Source organism: Triplophysa rosa, linkage group LG8 (genome assembly GCF_024868665.1).
Source record: "Triplophysa rosa linkage group LG8, Trosa_1v2, whole genome shotgun sequence".
Classification (NCBI taxonomy): Eukaryota; Metazoa; Chordata; class Actinopteri; order Cypriniformes; family Nemacheilidae; genus Triplophysa; species Triplophysa rosa.
In genome coordinates this window covers 22,115,002-22,133,281 of record NC_079897.1, presented here as the reverse complement: position 1 = coordinate 22,133,281, position 18,280 = coordinate 22,115,002, and the positions used below count along the sequence as shown (strand labels likewise).

Genomic DNA, 18,280 nt, shown 5'->3' with positions numbered 1-18,280 from the left:
GGGCACTCTCAAAACCTTATGTGCTCATAATCACACACACACTTGGGAAACATATGTTGTGCCATCCTTGGTGCCTTAGTTTCAACACAACAGCTTCCCGAACATGATTTAATCACATTTACTCTGAATGAGGAATTCAGAAATCCCCATGAGAGGACAAATCAAGAGACAATGAAGAAACCAGATATGACACTAAATAAACCAAAAATGCACGTAGCATTCTGGTGCCTTGAGAGTCCTACCCCGTTTGTGTAAACAGAACATAATCCCAAAAACACTTATTGCAAGTAACACAAGTCAGGTGACAGTGAGTTGACACAGTCAGATATCCCTGCAGTCATCTGACTGATGTAAACCATCAGACGCGGATTACTATTCAATCCAGAAGGCATGTTTAAAATACAAACAAAACACAGAACCCATAACCACTCAAACTTGTTGGGCTATAAGACTACAGTGCAAAATAGAACAAACCTAAACCATGAACGTGAAACAAGAGGGTTTAAATGCACAAGGGTGACAAAACACAGGACACAGGTGTGGACAATTAGAAAACAGGAAAAATAGTGCTACAAAATAACAGTCTTACAAGCAAACATTATGATTACGTTACTGCAGAGAGGGACATTATTACAAAAATCAGTGTAATGCAACAATTCAAGTGAATTAATGGTTTACTGAAATGGCAAATCAGCGTTATAAAAATAAACAGCTACATTTCTCAATTATAATTTCTTATTAATTGTATTTCTTGTAACTTAATACCTCAGCAATGCAGCAACGTTTTGGCATATAAATATAAAATGTATACGTACAGGTGTGCTTTATGGTCATTATACAATGGCATTGAATGTAACGTCTGAATCTAGTTAAATAGATAAACATAAAATGTTTTATTAAATCTTGTGTTGGATTTGTATCCATTTATTTTTGGTGATAGCCTAAACACCTACATCCACATAAATAAATGTATAGAATATTTTTTTTTTAAATGATGTTGAAACTGGGTGGTGCCGAAATCACATATTGTAAGAGTTTGTTGTTCCATTGTTTAGGTGAGAAAGCAGGTTTGGATCCGGTCTGCATCTGTGTATTTGTTTCTGCTGCCATGGTTCCTCCTCCCATTGTACTGCATCATAGAAGCCATTAATAGTCAGTACAGTACATCTAACAAAGATGTTTCTAATATTACCTGCAATCAGCATGGAGATTATTTGTATAACCCAAATTCTTTCATTTTTTTTGTACATTTTTCTTTTTCTCAAGTCTACTGTGTGTACATTGTATATATAGTGACAGGTTATGTATACAGCAAATGTAGTATTGTATTATATTGCACTTTAAAACCACACAATCAAAAGCACTTCCTATAAACATTTTTACAATAAGAATGAATAAAAAGAGCATTAAACATTTTAGATGGGGGTTGTCGGTGTGTAACAGTTAGTAAAAAACACTTTAGCCAGGCCAGGCCTCCGGAAAACTACTGCAATATAATAAATGCAGGAAACTAAATGCCAAACCAATTTCAAATCAAAATTGTATTTTTTATTACGTTTCTCTACTTAAGCGAAAGACAGCTAGCACACATGTTGTCAAATGGCTTTACCTGTATTCCACAGAGTTTAACATGCCTGGTTCAGGTAACCACAGCAGGTGCTGCTGTAGTGAGCTGGAGGATCAGGTGAGGCCCTGTGTGTGCCATTACCACAGTCCTCAATAGACCCCACGGATGGCCTGTAACCAGACACGAAGTCAATCTGAGCAAACAAGCACACTCACACTAACATTGTCTACAGGCTAAGCAGAAAAACCAACAACAGGCTACTTTCAAATGAGTCACTAAAACCTTTTAGGACAGACATAGCATTTTTATCTACCTGGTGAGCTATGCAGTAATATCCTGGGTTCTCTTCTTTTAAAGATGTTTAAAATTCCTTGCTATTAACACACACTTTTTACCATTCATCTCAGCACCCTTTCAAACAAAAGCACACACTTGTGCCAGGTGTTACAACCCTCAGAAAACTGTCTGACATCACTTTGATCTCTTTCTGTTCTCTGACAGATGACAGTTCTCTCTATCATGGGCGATAGCAGGTTGAGCAGCGGCCCTCTTACTGGTCCCTCACTGGAGATCTAATGTTTGGTTTGAACTTCATGGGACACTAACAGGGACCCCATCAATGAAATGACCTTTCCTTATCGAGGGTGTGACACACACATGCAAAAAGATATTTCCGTAACGTCCGTGCATTATGAATCCCCATTTAACTATGGAAATTTCCTGTGCGTCGTTTTTAGGTTACTGAGGAAGTGGACAGACAAAAACCAAGACTCCCGTTTTGATTTTGAAAAGCATATTCATAGGTTCAGTGATATGACGCTGGAATGAACTTTTGGTCAGACTGCTAGTTTCTCATCCCAAAACTTGCCATTCTGCATTTTTAAGGTGATGCATGTTAAGGAAGTGCAAACGCAGTCATGCTATTCACACACTTGCAATTAGGTGACAGTCACGCTAACAGAAGCTATCACTTCCACATTACAGCTAATCTACTTCAGGCAAAAGTACGAAAGGAGCGATTAAGAAATCAATTGAGAAACTTCTAAATAAAGAAACCAATGACATCAATTGAAGACATATTTTCCGGAGACGAGATACAAAATCTCCAGTATTAAAGGGATAGTTTTCATAGGATTCTTTTATCATTATGACTTGCTTCTGTAGAACACAAAAGAAGATATTCTGAAGAATGTTTGTGACCAAACAATTTGAGACTCAACTAATTTCCGTTGTATGGACACAAAACCACCAAGACATTTATCAAAATATCTTCTTTTGTGTTGCATACAAAGTCATATACAGGTTATGAATAACATGAAGGTGAATAAATGATAAAAGAATTTTAAGTATTGGGTAATAATCTATCCCTTAATTTTTCTGTTCTCAACAGAACAATCAACTGCTCTAAAAAGCAGTAAACGAAAACATAAGAAAATATACCCTTAGATTGATGTGAAGACTTATAGAATTCCTATTTTAAGATCATTTACAGTATGTTTCTTTTTTAGGTCAAATACAGATTATAGAAGTGGAACAACCAATGGAGTTTCACTAGTTACCAAATCTTTGTGGTGACTGGGGATGACCTGAAGGATATGAGGAGTTGTAGGTTTATAATCTAGTCTTAATATCTTCTCTATTATAAATATCTTTGTTTTAAGTCCTAAGATAAGAGTGGAGACAAAATGTGACTGGGCGACACAATGCACTCTTTGAAATTAGATATGTGAATTTAGCCCTCAATGAACACTCTGTTAAACCTCCTACAGAGAGACCAGACCATGGTTCCTCCTCTTTTTCAAAGACTGAGACCTTGCCTTCAAATGAAAGTTGCAATACTATAGACTTTGAAGTCATGAGTTATGAACTAATGTGTTCACACATTGGAACCTGGCAAATTATTCCATGTTTTAGCATTGCTCTGATGAATTGTGGCTATACATGCAAAATAATCAATAAATAAGATTTCAAATGCAACAGACATGTGCAATTGTTTAATTTGCTTCACATGTGAAGAAAAAGTGAACAAAATGTCAATCTCCAAAAAAATGTTTAGCAGCCATGGTGACTGTTATCATAGTCATAGATTAGAAAAAAAACCACATGACTTAAACAAATCCACCACATTCAGATAGTAAACCTTGTAAAACAAGGTTTAATTATCAGCTCGATACAGGAGATGACAGCACCTCAACTATTAATAATTTATAATGACAGAAAATAATTTATAAACAGAAAAGGACTTTGATCAAAGTGATAGTTAATAGAGCCAATTAAACATTTACATTTCTGAAGAATGCTGCCAGTAGTAGGTAAAGTTATATCACTAACAAAATTGTTACTAGTAAAATAAGCTAGTGTAAACTGCAAACAGATCCTAAGAAAAAGTATAAAGGTATTGGCAGGTCAAGAATATTTACAACTTTATTTTTCATAAAAAAATAGTCTCTGTGTTGTAATAAAATAATTTTACATCAGATTTTATGTACAGGATTCTGGATTGCGCCATGAAATGGAAAAAAAATCTCTAGAGTCCTGAATCCTTTTGGATTTTCCCACGAAAAACTAAATGGAATCACCGTATCCAATAAGCAAGTGCAGCACCGAAAGTAGCCACACTACCAATGGCCATCAGTGCGTTTCTCACTGCTGCCTCTGTGTCCTGGACATGAAAAAAATCCACAAAGCCATCCTAAAGAAAACAAAACAACATTCGAAAAGATCAGAAAACGAGTCCAAAAGCGCTTTGTGGATTACATTGGCATGCACATTGCACACGTAAACTATTTGTCACCCTCATTTTTAAAATGACAAACTCACCCATGCTTTGTTTTTGAGCAGCCAGTCCCTTTGGTCTGACATAAGATAGGCGGAGATTTTTTCGCCCACCAGACTCACACACTCACTCCGTCCACTATCATTCAGATGTTTGCACAGCACAGCCCCAAATGCCAGCAGGCTGGCAATACGACCCCAGTTCGTGGTGCCGTCACTGAAGAGCTCCGTCGCCACTACCGTAACGACGCTCATGTCGTCTGTCTGGTCCACGTTGATACGAGATATCATACCTGAGAGAATCACATGTTAGTGCATATCGACCACAAATGAGCGTGCTTGAGTCATACATGTTTCAATACGTGGCATACAGTGGCGCAACCTGCCAGGCCAGGTGCGCCTGTAGGGATAGGCTAAAGTATACCGCAGATTTTATTTTTATTCAAATATTCTCATGGTTGCTAAACAACATTTACTAAATGAAAAGCGGAAAGAAAACGGAGCGCCATTTGTTGAAAAAGCGCGAGCACAAATAACGTTACTAAAATTACCATTATAAGCTTTTTCATGCTTCACAACAAGACTATCCACAACCCTCTTCATCGTTGACACGACCTGTTTTTTCACACATTTTGTGTGAGAGAGTCCAGTAAATTGTTTTAAGAAACTGTCAATAATTTCTCGCGTGTTCATATCCAGGGCTTCTTTGGACGACGTGTAGTGGTCGATTTCGTCGCAGTCAGAGTCGGGCGTGGACTGTACCGAGCCTTGGAGATCGAAGCCTGACAGTTGGTTCTGATTCTGGTTGCTTGCTGGTATTAAAAGTGGTTTGCGAAAATCGTTGTTGGTGTTAAGAGCTGATATTCCGATATAGGGCCAAAATCCGCCGTTGTTTGAAACTTTACTTCCTGGGTCCATTTTGATAGTTTATATCCGTGCTTTTAATCCAGTATCCAAATATCTGTGGGTAAACAGTCGTCCTTCCAAAATTAAACTACACGTAAATGTTTCACTTTCTTATTGCGGAAGTGTCTGTCGGATTGTCGAACCTCTTTATATTAATGTTACGAGGGGCGGCACTTGTCTGGTTTCACCAATCAGAATACGGTCACGTAAAGAACGTTAAAAACGAAATTCGAAATGCGCTTTCGGAACATCAAGTACACCAGTCCCTTGTTCTTTACGTAAATTACGCATCTTAACTGCAGAGTCCTCAAAGTCGCATCGGAGTGAATACGATGATATTTAATACAATTTAAATTCGTGCAACAAGTACACGTATGTAAATGTATAATTGGGTAGAGGGGTAGCGCGCCCCCTAGTGTCTCTTTCCTTGGCTAATGGGGTTGTTTTATTTTAGAAATTCTGACCAACTACCTATCGCTGTTACGTCACCAGACCACGCATTATACAAAACTTGACATTGTATAATAAAATCAACCCTATTACAAATAAGTGTTTCTGCTATTAATGTAAAACTTTATTTAAGGATCAGACATTACCATTCATTTGAACATCTTTCTATGTAAATAAAATTTTAAGTGGACAGATGACACTTTTCCACAAGCAAAACATCTAAAATGATCATGTATGGACTCATGATTCACATCACAGCGCATTAATATCTTTGTGTCAGAGAATTAAGATGTTCAGAATTAATATGCAGTTCCAAAGGAAATCACGTTGCATTGTGGGAGGTTTTACATCGTCATGGGGGTTATCAGTACAGAGCTGTCTAAATTTAACCAAAACCTTCATTATCACAATACAATCCATAGCCTCCCTATTTACACAAGATTCTCATTTTAGAACTGATGATATTCTTGTCAATATTTACATTACAAATTATGGAGAAAAAGCAAGATATACAAACTATAATACCAAAGGAAAGATCAAACACAAACTCTGTGAACACTGAAAAGAACATGTTCTAAAGACAACTGAAACACATAATACAAGACAAAATGCACAAATATGACACCAGATGCACAGTTGATCTATTTACAATTTGGCTGCAGCACAAAATAAGATTATCTCCTAGCATTGTGCAATAACGCTTTCCCTAAAGGAAACATCCACACATACCATCAAGTCACAAACACTAAGTGCAAGACCATATTTCCCTGATGTATTGCCAACTGCCATCAGCACCACAACCTTTATTAAAAAACACATTCAATTTCTTTGCATGTTAGTTCCCTTGTAGTGAGTATACATACATCTTTTATGTATTTTTATAATGCGTTTTTACTTAATTTAAATGAGTGTGTGGTTTCAGAGAGGGCTCACTTTTTCCATTGCGCTATGCAAATCCTGACTCACACAAAGTTTCAGAATCCACATCTTCCAGCCACCGTAGTGTTCAGGAATTCTACCACACCTTTAGGTTTGGGTATAACTTTTTGTCTTATAGCTAAACTAAATGTTAAACATTACAAAGTTACCAATGATTTACAACAACCATCCTAAATCTTTGTTAAACTTCGAATGTACAAATGCATACAATTTAAGCCCTCAAGAAAAGGACACTTTATAATGAAAAGAGTCAAGAAACCACAGAGGACATAAAAATCAGTCATGTGATGTAATATTCTCTGTAACTATTCTAAAATCTTATGTCAGTTTTTAACTCTTTCAACACATGATATTAATCTGCATGTTAACAACTTAAGGATTCTTGGTATTAAAGTAATGCTTGGGTATTTTCAAAAGTTATAGCAAATTTTATCATGTAATTCATGGCATTTATATGACAAGTGAAACACTATTCTGATTTAAAATATTGCACCAAAGGTGCTGCTCATTTTCACTGAGCCCTCATCCCACACTCTTAGGACCACAGACACAAAAGACAAACAGAATGATTGCATCCAGTTATCTCAGATGATCATGTGCATCACACTACATAACCAGTATATATCACAAAATAATCGTACATAAAACCCATTAATAAATACATCGCTGTTACAGGAGAATTGATGCCTAAGAGAGTGAATGCGGTAACTACCTTTCATGAACATTCCAATGGTTCAGAGTATCAACAGTTCAACGAGATCAAAACTTTTACGCAAGTGTTTTTTTGGCTTCAAAAGAACGACCAATTGATGATGAGATCATTCTTGTATTCTCCTTTCATTATCAAGTTGCATGCAAAGAGTATTTCTGCTGTTGACTGTTATCTGGAAAGGACAACAATCTGTTTACACTCAAAAACAGTGATAACTATAATTTAATCATGTTGGTTGAAACAGCTTGCTAGGACCCTACTATGGGTAAAGTCCTAAAATAGTAAATAAATCCAGTATAAGCAGCTGTTACTTAATTCAACTGAGCCATATTTAGAAGACGAGAGGCAGAGGAGTAGATTAAGTCCCTACCTGCCCTTTACCAATATCAATTTGACCATTTGTATACAGTTCAAATAAAGAAATTCTTAGAAAACACTCATTCTTTGTCATCAAGTGTCACCGTAAATGATTAGAGGGCCGCTAACGTACATCTAGGACCAATGACTCAAGTACTATCCATATAAAACAATGCCTCCTAAAACAATCTTAAATCCTTTTCAAAAAGTCATTTGTGGTTGATTATTTGACACGTTTAAAAGCATCTAACACATTTTTGTTCTTAATAATCACTGATGTACAGGGTACACAGAGTAAAGTGCATCATGCTCCACTGGGGCTTTGCAGTACTGAAGGTATATTTTTTCCCTACCCTATGTGGGACACCGAAGAGGGTAACAGAGTTGGTTTAGTGAGACCTGCTGAAGTGAAAAGGAAAACAAAACTCTATACCCAAATGAACACAAATTAAACAAATAATATACAACCAGTCCAGATGAATCTGGTCTGGTGAGGCTGGGGAGGTTTTGGGAAACATTTTGGAGGTTTGGTAATAGGGTTTATTCAAGCCCTATGGGTGCTGTTAGCCGGCCAGTTTACTTGTAACCAATGAGGACTTTCTTTGAGGAAGGTCTTGTGGGGTTGGAATGTGATCCCCGGTAACGATGTTCTTGTCTGGACCAGCTGCAGCAGGCAACTGTTTGTTCTTCATCTTTGCCTTTGCCATGTTATAATCACCTGAGTCAAAATACTTTTGCTGGAAACAAAAGTAATCACAGAACAAAATCACAATTTGGATTAATGTTACTTCATAATGGCTCTGTCAAGTTTATTCTCTGTACTTTGGCAATTCTGAAAAAGACATTCACAAACTTAAAGTGATAGTTTACTAAATAATTTGCTGTTAATTTAGGTAATGGTGCATATATGAAGGAACATAATGATAACATTGGAGGGCTTCCTGCCACATATGTGCGGTAGCAAAATCACACATAGGTGTATGCTACAGTGCATATGCCATTATGCTAACAGGAAGCTTAAATATTATCATTATTTTGCCTACAAAAAGCTCAGTAGGTGGTAGTAATTTATCAGAAGCTGGTTTGCCAGCTTCCAATAAACAACACAAGATGAAGAAACTCATGCTCAGGACCATTTGCCTCAGACTATGGATTACAGGTGATAACATTCTATAAAATGCTCGGTTTCTTGGACAGACCGATCATTTTCCTTCATAAGACCTCAATTTATCATCAGGAGACGTGGGAATTTATTTTGTGTTGCCTGTAGGGGTGTAACGGTTCAAATTACCCACGGTTCGGTTTATGTGGCGGTTTTAGGGTCACGGTTTCTGTTCGGTTCGATTTGTGCTATGTTCAGGGAAAATGGACTACTGACAAATAAAAATAAGAACAAATAATCAAGCTACAAGTAACAGAACCAATAAAACAACAGAGCAAAGCAGAACATTAAATAAGATACTGTATATATACACCTTTTAAGGTAGAAATGGATTAAAGTAATCAAATAAAACATAACATTGCATATATACAAATGAAATAAAGACGAATCATAATTGAAGTTACAGAAGCTATTGAGTCACAAGCAGTGAGTGATTTCCTTGACTTTTAACAGACAGCAGGAATATGCTGCTGTCGCTTTAAGAATGAAACCGATCCAGTACACTGATACTGTACACATGCGTTGTTTTTCATCCGTTTCGTCCGTTCACTTAAGACGTAACCCACTATGTTTGTTAAGATACTCGACAAGAGGGACATGTTGACCTACTTCATGTGTGAATCTGTCCGTTTAAGCGCTTCAAAGACAACTCAATATTTGCGCCATGTCTGAGACGTATGCGCGCTTCGGATCTCCTCACAGCGCGCAAGCGAGTTTTCTTCTGCATCATCTTGCACTTAAATGTTTAAATTGGCAAGACTTAAATGAGTGTATTTTAAACAGCAACATGTGCTGTTCAGGTCTCACCTGCACTCACGCGCTCACAACACCCGGGTGATGACAGCATAAATGACTGGTCATATTACGGCATACGTCAATCCTATTGAAATTTGTCTACGTTATTTGATTTGTTGTAGGTATTAAATGTGTATCCATCGACAAACATACATTAGCTGAACTTTGTCAGTCTGTTTTACGCATTATAATTTCTAACGAACCATATTATAAATGCGTCGTCAGATTTAAGATGAGCCGCGGTCCAAGCGCGTTGGATCACGTGCCGAACCGTTGGTGGAGAACCGTGCGGTTCAATTTTTTACCGAGAACCGTTACACTCCTAGTTGCCTGTATTTGCTTTTTTGACTATTAAAGGGACGGCAGGTGAAAAAAGTTACCTACATCATTGCCTAAGCCTGAGTAAATTATTAGCAAATTTTTATTTTTGGGTGAACTATTCCTTTAACTTATGAAATATCTTAATAATAATTTTTAAATTATAGTGTATTTGAAGAGTTTGGTTCCATAATGAGATATATCCGTTTTTTTAATTTTTTAAAATTTTTTTTTTTTTTTTTTTTTTTTTTTTTTTTTTTTTTTTTTTTTTTTTTTTTTTTTTTTTTTTTTTTTTTTTTTGTTTTAATTTAAATTAACCAATTGCAGTTTGATTGATATTAATTGGAATTCATAATAAAAAAACATGAACAATTTTAAAAACGGAATTATCTCATTTTGGAACCAAACTCTTAATTTTTACACCAAAAATATTGAAGAAATTTGCTATTGTTTTCTGCTCTTACCCCTTTTTGCAGTCTCTTCATCAGAAAGTCAGAGCCACCTGGCTTTTGACCCAAGTTTGGATACTTAGTTTTCAATTTGGCCTCCTCTGTACGCACAGGGTTTGAGTTTGTGTCCTGGGTCTCCTGTCAAAGATGCAGTTTTATTGCTATGGTATAAGCACACACATCAGTACAAACAGTAATATTCAGAGATGGGGTTTTTTTTTTAGCAAATGACATTTAATTTATATTGCAAATAACTTTCATTTAAGCAACTCGGTTTAAGGAAGACAACATTTTAGACAGGAAAAACAATCATCATGGTAAATAATAAAAGTAACTGCCATAAGCATTGCCATAAATCTCACACCCACAATATAAATTACACAACAATAAAACACAATTCCTTAGATGTTGTTGTTTTTCCTGCAATTTCCTAAAGGTGCGGTCATTATCAAATATAAGGGAGAAGCACAGAAAGTATGTTTAGTGCTGCGTTACTTTTTTTGTTTCTATTTCTAACATCTTAATCCTAGTGATGGATAAGCACATTAAATGCAATGGTAAACAAGAAAGGACATGGTTACAAATAGACAAAGCTAATCTGAAGGCCTATATAAAGGGTCTTTTAATTCTCTATCATTGTACCTTTCTTACATGGCTGCCTTTGAATGACTTTCTACTTTGCCCTAAGCTGAGGAGTTGTGTTGTGTGATGGTTTGTTTAGACTGAGGGATGAATAAATGTGAAGAAAAAAACAGAGACTTTAGAAAGGGCAATGATGTAGACTGCACTGCAGAACATACACTTAAAGATGATTCAGTTTATGACTGCATCACAACACAATAGATCCTTTACTGAAATGTTAGGTTGACTATAAGACAAATACATGACTGAACAGCTTTTTAAGACCTCAGTTGTAGAGCTGCAAAGTGAAACAGTAAGCTATGAGTCTCTTTGAGTCAGATAAATCATAGAACAGACTTTAGTTATAATTATACCATTATACCAGCTTTCCATTCATTATACAATTTCATTCTAAGCGTAAAAGACTTGGGCGTGGAAACACTTCTGAGTAAATGTCCTCAGAAGGGTGGGGTGTTGGATGGGTTATCGTTGTAGCTGATACATGTTGCATCAAGTATGGCAACTTGCTGATTCACCAAGATCTATATCAAGAAATTTATGAGTTGCTATATTCAACACTAACGTTACCTGAAGAAAACGAATACAAGGCTGATACACAGTCAAAACTACTCCTACAAAGCACCTCGTGATCATTTCCCGAACGTAGATGTTATTGGAAACACGCAGGTTTCCACAATATTAACAATATATTTTAAAAATTGTGATATGAAGCATGTACAGTGCACATTCCTTAAACAAAATATCCAGTGATAACGCCTGACAGCTTGGCAACTTTGCGGAAATATGAAAATGGGCTCCCCAGTTCTTTTATACCCAACTGACAACATCAGGTTAATGTAGACGTGACCAAAGTGACAGAAAGAACCAATCAAAAACAGCCACAGGTGTTAAAGCAAAAGAAATCCTGAGCCTGAACTTTCTTTTTGCAGGGTTGCAGAGTAGACACACACGCAGGGTTATTTTTCAAACAAAAAAGAACATTATTTCTCTTGAAAATAACTAGTAACATGCCGTTTTTGAGCTTCTCAGACAGACGTTTCTTAAACTTTGATGGTATGTGTATGGATCACAGAATGACTCGAAATAAGTGGGGGCATAATTATAACCCACAAAACAATAGTTTTATGCAATTATGGTATATAAAAACACAGCTTAACATACCAACTGAACTACAAACTGTGAAACGAAAACAATATAAATTCCTATTAAAGCTACAAAGGTTATGGAGTCAGCAGTGAGTGGTTCTCTTTTCATTTGTTTGAGTCATATCAACCACATAGAATAGAAGGAGGCTGCTGTCACTAATGTATTGACATCCGTTTTCTTTCTCAACTTTTTACGCTCACTTCAGACAAAAACGACCATGTTTATGACTTAACTCTGTGAGATAGGTGCAATAAACCGTGAAAACGTTTGAAAACGATTTAGACGCTTTAGAAATGGAGGTCTGATTAGATGATTTGCCGAAACACAAAGTTATCGATCTTCATGACACAGTCTCCAATTTGTGCATGTCATATTTGTCATAATGGACTTAAAAGCTGCCCCCGCTTAGGCTTTATAAACTTACTCTCGATCCTGCCGACTGTTCGCTTGCTAACGTACTCTCCAACTGACGTCTCCACTCCGGCAACCAAGACCCGCCCCATTTTAATTCTGATTGGCTAGTAATGTTTGTTTGGTTGAGAGTGATAGCCGTGTTCCTCTCATACCATTGGTAGGCGAACTTATGAACTCGAACTGACATCAATAAGCTTTTTAAATGTAATATTTTTAAATGTAAATATTTTTTTCCGCAGTCAAACGAGGAGATCCGGCACGGTGCCGCAAAACTTTAAGCCCTGCAGCCATTTCGTGACGTCTGAACTCACTAACGAATCAAAAAGAGGCTCATGCGTGCGAAATGCTCGGCTATCACCTTGTTTAACTCAGGCAGTGACAGTTTAGTAATAGTCTATAATATTGCGAGCAATCCGTGAGATTTATATATAAACAGCGGCAGCGAGACAAGGCAAACTTGCTCATTTAATAATAATAAACTGCAGCACAGTGGGTAACAAAAGCTACAGACACCACAAGAGACTGTTACGAGCGAGGCGCAGCCCCAACCTAATTCCCACCTGAGTCTCGTCTAGCTGCTCCGAATGCGTCTCTGCGTCCTGGTTATCTGATGACATGTCTGTTCGTCTTCTGCTGACAAATTATTCAAAGAGTTTAAATGTAATTTTTGCTGTCTATCGGAGCCTGATCCGATACACCCACGGTGTTCAGTATCAAAATGGCGTCCGCTGCAGTGACGTTTCATTGTAGGTCGGTCACGAGTAGGGAAGCCAATAGGCATCTGGTTTGAGATTTGATTGACGGATGGATCAGTTAGTAGATTTTCAAGGATTATATTAAATTGAATATGTGACCAATAACCGTCTACAATGTTTTGCGAGCACACTCCATAATAAACATTTCTAATAAATAAAAACGAATTTAGTTTTTATTAAGTGTCATGTCATAACCTTGACAATATTGTTACAAAGGAAATAACATTTACGCTATATTTAAAAAGTAATAACAAGGCTTACTTCAACTTAAGGCATTTATGTTTTAATAACAACACCCCAACAATATTATAATTTTGGTAAACACTAACGAATTAGTGTACCAGTTACCAAGGTTTGACGGGACTCAAAAGAAAAGTATTTTATTAATTGTTACAGTAATTATAAATTGTTAATTAATATGCGTGGGAACTATACAAGCAAAAAAACGTAATCAATAAGATATTTTGCATTTTAATAAAAAAGTTAAACAAAGCTTTCTTTGTTTTTCTGGCGTGACGTCACGTTGAACGGAGTTCAAAGCGGGAATCTCGCGAATCCAACCAGTGGATGACAACTAGCGAAAGAAAAGAAAACGTTGATATGACGCAGATCATTGCTGATATTGTCATTTAGAATATATTTATAACACAATCTACCTGCCCCGCTAAGTCTTTATAGATAATTATTGCTGGTTTGTCATCTGGTAAGAGATTTGAAAATCTCGCGCATTTAACGTACTCTGATTTTGACATTTTAAATGAACTCAGAATCGCTCTTTGTTTCTGCAGATGCTAATTTTTGTTTTTGTGTCTATTCAGACTTGGCTGACAGTCTGTCACAATCACCATGGCATGTGAACAAAAAATGTGCTCTGTCAAGGTAAAGACATATTAAGTTAACGTTACTAGGTTACTTGAAGTCTCTGTAGGCATTTTCAGTAAATTTAGCAACACATTTCGCTAGCCTCTCCCTGAGGTGGAAAAACTAACTGAACATGTTTTTGTGTCTTTCAGAGCTGCCAGATGTTGCCAGATGTGGTGACAACAGAACAACAATCTCTGGCGCTTGTGAAGAAACTTCTAGCCATTGCTGTCTCAAGCATCACTTACCTGAGAGGTCTTTTCCCAGAAAAAGCCTATGGAAGTAAATATGTTGGAGGTAAAAGTGACTCAAAAGTGGATCAAGCAACAGAAATCCATACCCACTAATGGCAAAAGTAGTTGTATTCTTTGTGTGTGTTTTTCCTCAGAATTAAAAGTCCTGATTCTACGAGAGCAAAGTTGTCCTGGTGCTCAACAGATTGTGCATTGGTAGGTATTTGGAGGCTTAATATGTGCCATTAAACTAGGAGCAACACAGCATTTCACCTCCACATTTTCAGGTTGCAGGGATGTTTTGATGCACTTCAAAGAGGATATGTAAGTGTCATTTTATACTCGTTTATATGTCTACAGTTTTCTATTGTTTTAATAGTCATCATCTCTGTTAGTGATTTTTGGATATTTTGACCGTATGCATCTGTTTTTGTTTGTTTGTTTGTTTGTTTATTAGCTGCGCATGGTTATTCTGTCAGTGAGTATTAACTGAGGGATTAAAAACAGGATTGTTGATTTAAAGTGAATATGGTTGCAGTAGGATAAAAGTTTATATAACCTATAAAACGTATTTGATATCTCTTGTAGATTTACTGTGATCCAGACAATCCACAGGTGATTGTTTTTTAGTTTCAAATATTTTCTCCCTCTTGCTTAATACTGCTTAAAATATACAAATAAAATCACTCAGTGACTAGCCTGTTTTCACTGAAGTATCAAAGACCTGTTTTTACTTGATGCTTTTCTTTTGAGTTGCAGAAAGTCACTGAATGTTACCAGTTCAAAATCAAGTACACAGAGAAGGGACCTCAGATGGACTTTGAGAGGTGACATATCATCTAGATATGTCGATCTGACTGGTTTTCAAAACGTATTCCATAGATAACAGTATTGTGCTGTTTTAAGATCACAAAGCATGAGAATGCATTTTTTGTAATAGCATGATTTGTTGTTTTGTGCTTTTGAAAACGTGTGTGTGTTCTGTGTTTCCAGCAAAAATGGACAGAGTATGACTAAAATGGCCTGTGACAACACACAGAAATCTAGCACGCTGCTTGTGCGCAAACTTTACATGCTCATGCAGAATCTCGGCACGTTGCCTGACAACGTCTGCCTCAACATGAAACTCTTTTACTATGATCATGGTAAATCTAAGCCTGCTTTATGCTACAGACCATGTTTTCACAATTTCTTGTATATTGTGTAAAAGCATTTAATACATGTCTTATGTAAAGATCAGTTCAATGTTGTTCTGTCACTAAGTGTAACTTGGTGTCAAAGATGAACACATACAACCCCGCCCTCTCCATCCTTTCATTTGGAAGACAAATAAATAGTCCCACTCCACACTCATGTTGTTTCTTTTGTAGTGACCCCTCAGGAGTATCAGCCACCTGGCTTTAAGGAAGACGACAGCGGGACATTGGTATTTGAGAGGGAACCAGTGAATCTGACCATGGGAGAGGTGGTCACACCTTTTCACAGTCTTAGAATGAACGTCACAACTGAGCGAAAGAGACTTGAGCCGGTGGGATAGGAGAGCAGCCAGACACAATTGATCTGTCTGGACATAAGATATCACATCAATGATGTAAACCAGTGGTGTTCGTGACAGCCCAAACATCAAATACATGTGTTTGTATGTGTAAACAGGTAGATGCTGACGATGATGTGGCGGTGTGTGCAAGTACCAAATGGTCTTTGAAGTTTGAGGATGAAGTGATGTCTGAAACCTCTGTTCAGCAGGTTAGTTAGCAAGGATTTCTTTATTTTCTATGTTTGTAGGTTTACCTGTACAACATCCGAGTTTAATCTTAGATGGCCTTTTCTGCTTACAGGAGCACATGATGAAAGAGAATGTCATCACTGATGCTTGTGTTGAAAACTCTGGTAGTTGATACACTTTGGCATGATGGAAACTCTTAGCAACAGTTGCAACAACCACAATATGCTATATGTTCATTCATGTTGCTCTATACCAATGTGACTGTCTGTTTTGCATCATGCATTTGTTGGTTTGGGTGAAATAACCATTTAAGCTCTTGTCATTTACAGAGGCTCCAGAAAGCTCACAACAGGCTCACAGAAATAACAAAGTGGTTCTTACAACAAATAGAATGGAAACACCGCATGGACAGGTAGTTGACTAGTCTTCTATACTAGCATGTGTGTGCGAGGAGGTAGTGTACAATTATATGATGTGTGTTTCAGATGGACAATCTGGTAAAAAAAACTGCTGATCTTAGGATGGACAAAAGGAAGACCCGGAGTGGATGCATCTTCGAGCCTCAGGTAGAAACATTTTTTGTGCAATAATGTGTTTATTTACAGTAAATATAACATAGACATTTGCCTGTTTTCATTACATACATAAATTACGGTTCATGGCATGTGTGTGTTGTCGTGTTAGTTGGACTGGATTGATGCCATCTCTTACGTATTCTGTTTTAAAAGTTAAGCCTTATTCGTACAGTGTCATTATCATGAGAGGAAAGTGTTGTGTACAGCCAGGAAAGTGTTGTGTAAACAGATGTGGTCATGACTTTTAAATCAGGTTGTGATCATAGTGTTCTTGTTTTGATGAACTGTAGTGCACCACACCAAAACAAACTTTTTCTCTCTGTAGATCTCAAAGTTTGAGTTCCCATTAAGCCAAGATCCTCAGCCATCTGCACCGAAGAGACGCAAATTCAGTGTACCCAAATAATACTAGTGACACACGTACAGTACATACAGCAACATACTACCGCATGCTTGATGGTTTGTAGTTTTATTTTGTTTGATCTTTTCAGTTGTCAAAATGCATTGCACAAGGTTCTGTAGACAAAACAAGATTTATAGTTAAAGTAAACGTGACGAGTGTGCATGATGAGTGCACAAAATCGTATGATTTCACATTTTGTTATTAATGGTGATTGTCTATCAGATAAATTTGAATAAAGTCATAATTGAGCTTGAAGTGCCAGAAGAGTGCATTGCTGGATTTTAGTCACATCAGCCAACATGTAAAGTTTCTATTAGCCCACTAGATGGCAGCAAACACATTGCGTGATGGAAAAAATGGATTAATCCTGTTACAACTGCATTGAAATAAGATGCTAAAAGAACAACAATCATTTGTATTAACAGCAGACAATCTTGCTAGCTGTGCTTGAAGCAGACAGATAAATTTGAAAAATATTAAGTGGACATTTTTTAATATGTTTCTAGAGGAATACACAAATTAGACTTTTTAAGCTCAGAGAAGAACTTTATCTGTAAATTTTACCATTCCACACTCAGCTAGATATTTGTCATTTGATTCATTGTCCACGTGTACTAAGAAGTTGGCAAAAGACAAATGTGTTCCCATTTCATATCTCAAACTCACTTCCAGATCTGTAATTTCAGGTTTTGGCTATGAAACAGTCTTTTGGACCTGATCTGTCTCTGTGATCTGTGACTTTAGAAGCTCCTATGAGAGGTTAGAGCACTTGCATACTGCAGCTGTTGTTGTGGACCTAAATCTGCTAGAGTTAAGACTTTAGTTTGTTGGTTTGTGTGAGAGATGTTAATATGAACGCAATCCGGCCTTTACTCATGGAGATGTACAGCTGGGCAGAGGAGGGTAGGGATTTGTACTTGGGTTCAGACCAAGCAATTGAATTGTATAAAAACTGTCCTAGCTACTATCAGGCTGTATATGTATTTGGGGTGGGGGGGGGTGATATTAACCCTGAGGGCTTCTGAGAAGGGGAGCTTTGGACATTTAGCAGGGGACTGTGATCCCCTGACCTTGCCAGAAGGGTAGAAAATGTTT

The 18,280-nt window shown here is 37.0% G+C and overlaps 3 protein-coding genes across 3 annotated transcripts; 1 reads left to right on the top strand and 2 right to left on the bottom strand.

The window, feature by feature from the left end:
• Nucleotides 1–3,548: 3,548 nt before the first annotated feature.
• mcl1b (MCL1 apoptosis regulator, BCL2 family member b) lies at nucleotides 3,549–5,377 on the bottom strand. The gene is made up of 3 exons (XM_057340074.1): nucleotides 4,894–5,377; nucleotides 4,388–4,635; nucleotides 3,549–4,259 (listed from the first exon to the last, which is right to left on the bottom strand). Exons 1-3 carry the CDS (start codon nucleotides 5,258–5,260, stop codon nucleotides 4,143–4,145), a joined length of 732 nt encoding a protein of 243 aa, XP_057196057.1. The 5' UTR covers nucleotides 5,261–5,377; the 3' UTR covers nucleotides 3,549–4,142.
• Nucleotides 5,378–5,800: 423 nt separating this feature from the next.
• On the bottom strand, nucleotides 5,801–13,364 carry ensab (endosulfine alpha b). The gene is made up of 3 exons (XM_057340075.1): nucleotides 13,193–13,364; nucleotides 10,446–10,568; nucleotides 5,801–8,443 (listed from the first exon to the last, which is right to left on the bottom strand). The coding sequence occupies exons 1-3, from the start codon at nucleotides 13,247–13,249 to the stop codon at nucleotides 8,270–8,272; spliced, it is 354 nt and encodes a 117-aa protein (XP_057196058.1). The 5' UTR covers nucleotides 13,250–13,364; the 3' UTR covers nucleotides 5,801–8,269.
• hormad1 (HORMA domain containing 1) lies at nucleotides 10,577–17,543 on the top strand. Its single transcript, XM_057340073.1, has 15 exons — nucleotides 10,577–12,789; nucleotides 14,206–14,266; nucleotides 14,401–14,545; nucleotides 14,637–14,697; nucleotides 14,769–14,805; nucleotides 14,939–14,959; nucleotides 15,070–15,096; nucleotides 15,241–15,308; nucleotides 15,475–15,626; nucleotides 15,852–16,009; nucleotides 16,135–16,227; nucleotides 16,320–16,371; nucleotides 16,537–16,619; nucleotides 16,693–16,773; nucleotides 17,108–17,543. Exons 2-15 carry the CDS (start codon nucleotides 14,234–14,236, stop codon nucleotides 17,186–17,188), a joined length of 1,092 nt encoding a protein of 363 aa, XP_057196056.1. The 5' UTR covers nucleotides 10,577–12,789; nucleotides 14,206–14,233; the 3' UTR covers nucleotides 17,189–17,543.
• The last annotated feature ends 737 nt before the right edge of the window (nucleotides 17,544–18,280 follow it).